Source organism: Cajanus cajan, chromosome 9 (genome assembly GCF_000230855.2).
Source record: "Cajanus cajan strain Asha chromosome 9, NIPB_CcT2T_4, whole genome shotgun sequence".
Classification (NCBI taxonomy): Eukaryota; Viridiplantae; Streptophyta; class Magnoliopsida; order Fabales; family Fabaceae; genus Cajanus; species Cajanus cajan.
In genome coordinates this window covers 43,523,718-43,534,599 of record NC_138525.1, presented here as the reverse complement: position 1 = coordinate 43,534,599, position 10,882 = coordinate 43,523,718, and the positions used below count along the sequence as shown (strand labels likewise).

At 36.6% G+C, this 10,882-nt stretch overlaps 1 protein-coding gene across 1 annotated transcript; it reads left to right on the top strand.

Annotated features, from left to right (window-relative positions):
- The first annotated feature begins 2,528 nt into the window (after positions 1-2,528).
- Positions 2,529-10,252, top strand: LOC109794008 (E3 ubiquitin-protein ligase SINAT5). The gene is made up of 3 exons (XM_020353481.3): positions 2,529-3,140; positions 8,622-9,008; positions 9,378-10,252. The coding sequence occupies exons 1-3, from the start codon at positions 2,904-2,906 to the stop codon at positions 9,738-9,740; spliced, it is 987 nt and encodes a 328-aa protein (XP_020209070.1). The 5' UTR covers positions 2,529-2,903; the 3' UTR covers positions 9,741-10,252.
- The last annotated feature ends 630 nt before the right edge of the window (positions 10,253-10,882 follow it).

The following is a 10,882-nucleotide window of genomic DNA, read 5'->3' as shown; positions in this document are numbered from 1 at the left end:
CTTTTAATGTATGTGATCTCACACCATTTTTAGGAGCTGAGGATTTGGATGAAGATTCTAATCTGAGGACAGATGTTTCTCAAGAAGGAGGGGATGATGGAGGACCATCCTTGAAGACACATGTGGGCCCCATCACTAGGTCCATGGCTAGGAGAGTTGAAGAGGAGGAGGGTGTTCACACACCAAGAGACACTCTCCTCATGATCATAGAGTATTAGTGCTCTCCTAAGCCTCATTAATTTAGGATTTATTTTATTTTCCATTTTTACCCTTGTATTTTGGGTGTTTTAGACTTAGAATTTATTTTCCCTTGTATTTCCTATTTTACCCTTGTATTATGGGGTGCTTTAGATGATTAGGGTTTTAATTTTGGGCTAGGGTATTACATTAGAAGGGTGACGCATTTTTGGTGTCCATTGGATCTATTTTTGGTATTAGAAAGGCTTAGGCCCAAGTGGAGGGAAAAGGTTGCATGGTCTTATCATGCACCTAGATATAGCCAATCTAAACCCATAGATTCCATCCTTGGCCACCAAGTAGCATCTAGGGTTCATTTGGCATTTCATTTGGAGTGCATTAGCCTTGTGAATTTCGGCCATGCACACTCCAAATGCAACCCTAGATGCCTCCCCTCCTATAAATACCCAACACCCCACACCTTGTAAATACTTTGGAATATATGAATTTGAGTGAGCCTTTTTGTGCCTCAAATCCTCTCCTTAGTCACTAGGTTACCTTTGGCTAACCTTCTCCTATCTCCACCATTGGAGAGTGAGAACCCTAGAGTGGCCTCCATTTACCTTTGGAGTGAGCCAACCTTGTGAGCACCAAACACCATAACTTAAACACTTCCGCCACCCTACTCCCTTTCTCGCCTATCTCCCTTATTGTCCCATAAACTTCCTTTTGTCTACCCCTTGGTGAACCTAGATCAAGGGTAAGTAGTCTCCTTTCAACCATTGTCATCACCCATGGAAGGAACTACTCCATCAAATCCCCATGGGCCCTGTAATGTTATTACCGTATTAGGTAATACGTCCTAATCGGTTTATTGGTGCGATTAATCCTTAATTCCTGATTAAGGATGATATTTTGAGTGTAGGTCGATTTTGGTGGCCGATCAGGTGTCGGTCACCAGATTCGGCCATTTGGTGGCCGATAGGGTTTCGGCTATGCAGTGGCCGAACGCCGTGACCCATACAATATTTATAACTTGTAGAATGCCACGCATATTTTAACATGCCACAAATGCCACTACTAATAATTAGTAAAGCCCGTATACCCCATCCGGCTAGCACTCGTAAAATTCCTTAAACGCACCTCACAGGTAAGCCACAATGTGATAAAGGAATGATACCAATGGATCCCGTTCCTCGTAATTCTTTGTCAAACCCCTTCGTCGTGCCTCCTTGGGCTTGGGGGGATGTGAACTAGGGAATCAAATACCCCTTCAACTAGTGCATAACCCGATAGGGTATTCGGCTACAAGGAAAGTCGGATACTCATCACTACCAAAATCACGTTACCCTAAGCCTAGCAGACACCCAGAAATCACGAAGGCTGAAGGTCAGGTACTAGTTCGACTAGTGCATAACCTGAAAGGGTATTCGGTCATAAGACAAGCCAAATACTCCCTATTATTGAAGCCACATTACATTAATCTTGGTTAGATAATAGAGGTCCACGTTAGCCCAAATTAAGGTATAAAACTCAAGTTATTAATCCCTTAATCAAAAAGGTCCACTAGGCTCACATAAGTCACTATAAATACAATATTGATGGGACAAAAAGACAGGTATGATTATTTAATACTATAACATTTATTGCTCTAGACCGAACACTGACTTGAGCGTTGGAGTGCCTTTGCAGGTACCTTCCCCCATCTTTCGGAGAGAAGATTCGGTCAACACTTAGGATTTAAAAGAGTAGTCAGCAGGAGCGACAAGAGGAATGTTTCTAACAGAAACAATTCTCATAGAAAATCACAATTTATACACATAACTAATCATACTAATAAGAATAAAACATACATCAAATTAAACAATGTCACACAAAACCTTGTTCCGAATACAAAGTAGGTCATATAAATAAGCAATTCTATTGAGTTCCGATTTTCATAGAAATATAAGAACATAGAATGAACAATGGATAAGTTCATACCCTAGTCATTACATTTCTATTTTTATTTATTTATTTTTTTAAATTCTCTCGACTTTTTATATGCTTGAATAATGTTTCAAAATCCTCGATGCATTCTTAAAAAAAAAAAAACAAAACCAAATAAAAATCTATTCACTCGCTAGTGGACCAAAAATAATTACTTGAAAAAATATTCATTGTTATGAGAATGGGAACGATCATCGACAATTTGGTTGAAATTGTATGAGAATTGTTACGAATTCATTTTCGATACTGTTTCTTGTCCATTTGGTTCAACTCTCACGAAAAATAAAATAAAGAAAAACTAAAATTTAAGTCATTACCGTCGGATCAATCAATGACCTATCCAATTTTCCAAATCCAACGATTCTCATTTCTTTCTCTCTGTCCACTTTACACACGAGACAACCTCAACCTCGGTATGAGAGAGAGAAGAAAAGAACCTGTTCTTCCTCGGAAAGGTGTTTTGTTTTGTCGGAGTCCACCCATCTCATCGATCCATGACCACCATCCCCATCTTCCTTCTCCTCTTCTCTTTTTCCTCATCCTCTTCTTTTTCCTGAGAAAAGCTTTTCCAGGAAAGTGAGGGAAGAAAACGAGAGTGTGAGAGATAAACAAAGGGTTGGAGAGGGAAGGAGAAGATTGAGAAAAGAAAAAAGTGGAAGTGCCCAGGTAATTAAATTGGTCAAAGATTCTATTTTGAGCAGTGGCTGTTTATTTGTTTAGTGGGTTTTGGTGAATCGATGGATATGGACAGCATTGACTGTGTGTCGTTCTCTGATGGCACGGACGAGGATGAGATCCAACACCATACTCTACATCCTCATTTCCACTCTGAGTTTTCTTCTAACAAGCCTCGCAATGGCGGTGCTAACAACAACAATGTTATGGGAGCCACGGCCATTGCTCCTGCAACCGGCGTTCATGAGTTGCTAGAATGCCCTGTTTGCACCAATTCAATGTACCCCCCAATTCACCAGGTCACCTCTTGCACCCTTTTCAGCTTGTTTGCGTCTTTGTCTTGTGTAATTTGGTATGTGATTGCATATTGGGTTGCGGGGTGGGGAGGGCAGAAAAGGGTCGGTTTTGTTCTTTATGTTTATTGTGGCTTGTTTCATTGTTTGGTGAATTTGATTTGTTTGGAGTGGAATTCAGTGGATTTTGAGCATTGGTTAGTCTTTCTCTTGGGGTTTGTGGGCTTCTTGGATTTGGTTTAAGAGTTTTAGGTTTTCATTCCATCTAGGAAAGCGTTACTTTCTAAGGAGCATATCTGGGTCTGGTTGACGGGAATTGATAACACTTGATTGACGAGTTTAGAGTTATAGCAATACTTGTATTGGTAGTAAGATGTTGTTTTAAGGAATTTGACATGGCAATGTATTTTGATCCGACCTTTGTTATTTACATAGATATATTTTGTCAGCGGAAAGCTTGTTTTTGCTGTTTAATGTTTCATTTTTTGTGTAATAATTGCAAATTGATCGGTTGACATAGTGCTAATGTTTAGCATGTGTTTCCTGTTCTGTAATATCATGAATTGGAGAGATAGGTTGATATCTAGGCTTTTAGATTATTTTTGTATTCACTGAAGCAACCAAAGAATCACGTGTTCAAGTTATTGTATGTAGTAATGGAGGATGCTCTGATCTCCATAACATAATTTCTCGTGAGGGGAAGTGCTAAAATTGTAGTAAATCTTGGCTTCATAGACTTGTGCATGTTTTCCTATGTTTCAGTGTTGTTGGATGTCTATAAGTAATACCTATGATGCACATGTCATGCCAGTATCATTCTAAATGACTAGTGTGGTTGAGATATTTTGTGCCTCTATATGTTTTATTTAAATAAAAGATAAAATGTACAATAACTAAAATAGAAGATAATTGATAAATAACCAAAAGTAAAAAAGATAGAATGTTAAGATGGAAAAGTAACCATTTATCGATATAGAAGAAGAATCGTGGTTGACTTATGATGATAGGGTTCTAGTGAGTAGAAACTAAAATTTAAGTTAAGGTCATTTTTGGAATTAAATAACAAAGTAATTAGAATAGATGATTATGATATTAAGGGGTAAAATTTGCTTTTGAAAAGTGGAAATCAGAATTCTGTATCCCTGTTATATATTGTTTTAGATGTATTGTTTGGCTTGGGTTGACATATTTATGATACTACTCCATTTGAGCTTTCACCCAACAGTTTAAACCTTTAATAGTAAATTAGTGATAGAGTTGGTCATTGACATGGTATTAGAGCTTCTTGGTCCAAGTGATCAAGAGTTCGATCATTGTTGTTCTCAATCTTTCAATAAAAAAAAAGGTGAATTTCACCATAAATTTGGTTGGGCTTGTGCATTGTTTGTACCCGAAGAGGCTTTTGTGTGTTAGGTCATTTTAGATATGGAACAATTTTTGAGTGCCTACCTAACAATTTAAGCTTTTAATAGCTTGACATCATTTGTGGACAATGTTTAAAGTGGACCTATGTGACTGTTTATAATTACATGACATTCAGAAATGGCTCACCAAAATTTGGTTCTTTATTCTTCTTAAGAAAATCTTTTAAGAATTAAGATTACCAGGAATCTGGAGGGTAAGGAATCTCAAATATGGTACTCCAAATATTAGCATACATTGTGCATTGCCACACAATTTTAAACTCTTTTCTTTCTACTAAAATTACTAAAGCTAGTGAAAAGAAATCGGTCAAAGCCAAACAGTCCTGAAGTGTATTCCTTAAAGAGACTGTAGCAGACCCAAATGAGAACAGACGTGGAACTAGTTCTGAACAAGCACCACATGCAATAAACATATAGTTGGAAAGAGCATTCTGTGGCCTCCGGACCTGCAACATATTAGACACTCCTATGCTAGACCAGATGGGAAATGTGAGTATGGGGAAGAAGACGAATTTGGATTGTAAAACCGAAACCTATGTGGCAAGGTGGGTAAGAAAGAAGGGGGAATGGTTTCAATCAAAGATAAAAGGGGGAATGATTTCCCTCCTTTTTATAACAACCTCCTCTGGTTAGTATACCAACTAACACTAGTTAATTAATTGTAACTAACATTCTATTACTATGAAAACCCCCAAGTTCCACATTAATTAGAGATATTGCTTGATAAGAGCTGATAAAACATAAGCACCCCTCACCTTACTAGCTAGTTTTGTAAGGATGATTTAGGCCCAAAATCTAGAATGGTATCAAACTCTATCCTCAATCTATTATTGGCTCACTTACCATATTATTCACGTACCAAACTCAATATCACTAGGTGTGAAGGGGTTTATTGGGAAAAACCCTAGACTCATAGACATGGTGCTTGATAAAAGCTTATAAAGCTTAGTTATCTCTCACCTTTAAAGTTAGTTTTGTAAGGATGAGTTAGACCAATCTAATATATACTATCAGGTCTTATACTACAAAATGATTATAAATTATAATATATCATCATTTTATTTTGAAAATATGTTGTGTTTGGTATGATAATATCTTAACATGTTGTATACTATAAGATAGTAACGTTCTATGTTTTCTAAGGAATTATATACAATTGAATAGGATAAATTTTTTTTTTTTTTTTGTTTATAAAGATACCATTTACTCAATTCTGAGTGCAATAAATAGTATTGAGCCAATAACAAAAGCTAAATAATTCATATTGGTTGGTTTAAAGAATAAAATAACTGACTCTAATTCAAGGTTTTATGCATAAATCAAATTCTAAGTTTTACTTTTTTATTAAATAAGCAAAGAATTGGAATTACTTGGGTTGAATATTCACAGGTGCATAAAACCTTAGAATATTCTATGGTTGAATAAACAAAGACTTTGGAATTACTTTGATGTCCTGTTTACATGGCATTCCTTCGATTTATGGTGACGAGAATGAGGCTCAGAATTACAGTTATAACCTTGAGGTTGGCAGGAAGCTCATTTGGGAGGGTACACCACGAAATATTTGTGATAGCCTCCATAAAGTCAGGGACAGCTACGATGGTCCCATTATTCAATGGAACATGGCCTTGTTTTTCTCTAGTGGGGATCAGGAGCTGAAACTTAGAGTTACAAGAAGAATATGGAAGGAACAACAGAATCCTGATGCTGGGGTGTGAATACCAAATCATTTCAGCTAATTTAATTTGGGGGACACTGTTAATGTTTGTGTTTTGGGACACTGCAGCTACGCCAACTTGTGTATGTTGTAATAGTGTAAGGCAATAAGATGGCTCCTTGATTGTTTCCAATGTTCCAGCTCAGGCTCAAGTTTCTGACATTCTCACCAAGCCACTTCCCAAGATTCAGTTTTGTTATTTCAGAGACAAACTCAAGGTTTTGAGTTCCTCTCAGGCTGAATTTGTAGGGGAGTAGTAGAGATTTCTTCTCCTTTGGTTGTAAGCTGAGTGGCTGTTTGCCATGCATGCATAGTTAGTTAAACTGTTTGTTAGCCTGTATGCTGATTGGCTTCTTCTGTACACTTTTTTTTTATGAGTCCCTTTCTTTATAACTATATAATCTGATCTCTTTTATTGAGGAGATCAGAATATCTATAACAACAAAATCATTTTCTCTTTCTCTTCTCTGAAAATCTACATTTTTTATTAAATAAACAAAGAATTGGAATTACTTGGGTTGAATATGATGCTGGGGCCAGGAATCTTGATATTAGATATGATGGATGTTGAAGCAAACTTTGCTTGATGCAATGAGCCTTCAATCTTTTTAGGCCATCTATCCTTGTAGAGGCTTTTACTCAGCCAGTGGTGACTATCACTGTTGACTTGATTCTCCCTTTTCCTGCCCCACGCCTCTTCCCAAAGCATGTCCTATGACTATGATCGATGCTTGTAGAGCAACTGCACCTGTGACTTGTGTTGGAGGGTTCCACGTCTTCTCCCTCAATTCTTAGGGTGCAACTTATATTTGGACAACTTCATTTATTGCCAATTGGTTTTAAGATTTAACATAGTATCATCAGCTGCCTCAATTCGTAGGATGCAACTTATATATTTGTTATTTATTGCCAATTTGGTTTTAAGATGGAATCTAATGTGGTACCATAGCCAACAAGCCATTTTCATGGGTTGCCCATTTTGGTAGGCATCACCTATTCTAGCAGGCATGTTGAGAGGAGGGAAAGGGGGGGGGGGGGTGGATTACCTCAATTCTTAGGGTGCAACTTATATATCTGTTGGACAACTTTACTTAATGCTAATTTGGTTTTAAGATGGAATCTAACAACCTGTAGAAACAAAACATGCTATAATGAAGGTTTTTATAATAGAAAGTCTGTGGTTATAGTTGTTGCCTTTCGTCCTAATTTAAATTGTATGTTATGGGCTGTTAATCTTCAATAAGAGTCACATCACATGCATGGATGGTGTTCATCAATTGTAATAGGAACCTGTTTGGATACAATTTAGATGGCATTTGAAAGCTTTTCTACTAAAAATAGAGAATTTTTCTGTTGAGAAGCTTTTAAAAGCCCTTTTAGACTTGTATCCAAACATGCTCCAGATCACGTTACATGACCCTTGATGAGTTTGTTTTCTTTGTAATTCACTTGTGTCTTTGATGGTTAAATTTGAAGCTATAAGCATCTTGAGATGAAATTTACGGGTCTCAGTTTCATAGTACTTTTGGAATTACAAAATTGTTGTTAGGTGCAGTACCACTTTTGCATATGCGCACTGGGTGACTGTATAGTATTAATTGCTATAGTTGATCTGGTATTGTTGGAGTAACATAGCAAATTAAAACTTATCACAATGTCTTCTCTTTAGTTACAAATAGTTCAGACTAACAGAAACTTGTCCCCTCCTGCCAATGGAAAATTAAGAAGAAAATGTTATATGTTACATTTACTTTTTCTTTTCTTTTCTTTTGGACTTTAATGATTATGCTGCTAATACTTTTGGACTTTATTTTCACTATTTGTGAGGGAAAAAAAATCTGGATATTTTCTAAATGCCAAGTGACTTTCAGCTTAAAAAGTCACTTTAACCTGTAAAAATTCCAGTAAACTTTTTTTGCCCTCTGTACTGTTTCAATTTTTTCACCTAACAACTTGAGTTATAGCTAAAAAATAATGCCAAAACCTAGTTTGGTCTTTTCGATATTATCATCTTCTAACGGCAATGATGCTGTAAAACAATTAAAAGGAGAGATAATTTGACGAGGTATTAGTATTGGTGTCTGTTCAGGGTTATCATTCCATGCTCTCTTGCATGACTATATTTCAAATTTAAATGCACTCAAAAACCTTTAAAATTTGATGTGATCTTGGTATTAGTGTAAACGATGGGATTTGTGATTCTATGGGCCAAAACTTCTTTTCTTAGAATGTTTGCCAACTATTTCCCAAAAACCTGTCAAATTTGATGTGATATTAATTTCCTCATATGTGCCTATGTGGTCTTTGAAATTTAATCAAGGGAAGTAACAAATATCTTTCTTGCAGTGTCACAATGGGCATACATTGTGTTCCACATGCAAAACAAGGGTGCACAATCGATGTCCCACTTGTAGACAAGAGCTTGGTGATATTAGGTGTCTGGCACTGGAGAAAGTGGCTGAATCACTAGAGTTACCATGCAAGTACTACTCCCTTGGATGTCCTGAAATCTTTCCATACTACAGCAAGCTTAAGCATGAGACAGTATGCAATTTTAGACCATACAATTGTCCTTATGCTGGATCAGAGTGCTCTGTTGTGGGGGACATTCCCTTTCTTGTTGCACATTTGAGGGATGATCATAAGGTGGACATGCACACAGGATGCACCTTCAACCATCGTTATGTGAAATCAAATCCACGTGAAGTAGAGAATGCAACTTGGATGCTCACTGTAAGTGTTGCATTTTACAGGAGTATGGTCAAATATTTATTTTCAGTTTGTGACATAACCCATTGCTCATCAAACTCAAATGTCTTTTGGTGGGAACACTCAACTTGTGGGGGATGATGCTGTCTGAAATCCCTTTAAATGCTTCTTTTGGGAAGTGATTTTCTATTTATTCACTTAAACCACTTTTACACCTGGTTGACTATAGGTTTTGCAGATGATTAGTTATAGAATTTCTATTTCTTTTTTACCTATTAAAGAATGATTTTGGAAGTACTCCATTTAGTTGCAACTGTAGTATTATCTCACGATTCAATATCCTCTCCTCACTGTTTGATTTTCCAGTTTGCCAACTTTCATCTACTTTTTTAGGTATTTCATTGTTTTGGCCAATACTTCTGCCTTCACTTTGAAGCTTTCCAGCTTGGCATGGCACCTGTTTACATGGCATTCCTTCGTTTTATGGGTGACGAGAACGAGGCTCGGAACTACAGTTATAGCCTTGAGGTTGGGGCAAATGGCCGGAAGCTCATTTGGGAGGGTACACCACGAAGTATTCGTGATAGCCACCGCAAAGTCAGGGACAGCCACGATGGTCTCATTATTCAACGGAACATGGCCTTGTTTTTCTCTGGTGGGGATAAGAAGGAGCTGAAACTAAGAGTCACAGGAAGAATATGGAAGGAACAACAGAATCCTGATGCTGGGGTGTACATACCAAATCTTTGCAGCTAGTTTAATTTGGAGGGCACTTTTAGTGTTTGTGTTGTGACACTGCAGCTGTATCTACTACACCAGCTTTGTGTATGTTGTAATATTGTAAGGCACTGAGATGACTTTTGAAATTTTCATTTTTCCCAGGCTATATATGTGAGACACATGATTGTCTACCTCTAAATTTGCTTCATTAGAATGAGACTGGAACCCAAATTTGGCTCGTACTTTCTGTGAGGTTCTCATGACTTGATAGAATGTATCTTGGTCTGAAAATTGTGTTTGTTGTCATCAAGGAAAGCGCATTCACGGGTGACAGGTTCAAATGTTCGAAGTATATCATCAGAAATTTGTATATTCTTTCACCAAGACATTTCTTTTTCAAGTGTTTGTGTAACGCAAATTCCTTGAAATACGGTTCAGTGTTGAACACAACTCGTGGTTGTTTAACTTGCTTTGATACTTTTGGTTTGTACCTAGTTACACTTTAAAGGCCCTGCAAATGAATTTCATGGTCCGCCAGTGTACATCTACTCTGTATGTTGCTTCATCTCGCGTTATATCTGTTCTATTTCAATGTCAATGTTCCTTCACTTGCAATTTAAGAATTTCCGGAGATATTTTACATTTTTATGTCAGTTACAAATTACACACTTTCATTCATTTTCTTGTTTGATATGAGAACTGTATTATGTAACACTTAGGACGTGTTTAATGCAGCATGTTTAAGCAGAATTTTACATATTGAATGAGTACATTATATATATATATATATATATATATATATATATATATATATATATATATATATATATATATAGAGAGAGAGAGAGAGAGAGAGAATAAAATTAGTGTAATAAAGAATAAATGTTTGAATATTCACATCCCCTTTTATTAATTATTTACAAGTTATTTTTAAATTACGATTACTTATATGCAAAAAAAAAGGGTTTAGACCCTATACGTTCGAAAATAAAATGTCTACATGATTACGACTTTTTTATGGTAAAGTCATGTGATGGAATTACACTAAGGTCAAGAATACCAAGAGGTGATATATTGAAGGAGGTAAGAGGAATGAGTTAGTTTTGAAAATCATAAGAGGAGTGAGATTACTTTTGGGTCTTAGTGTTAAGTCAGACGAAGTGATAGGACTTCCTAGC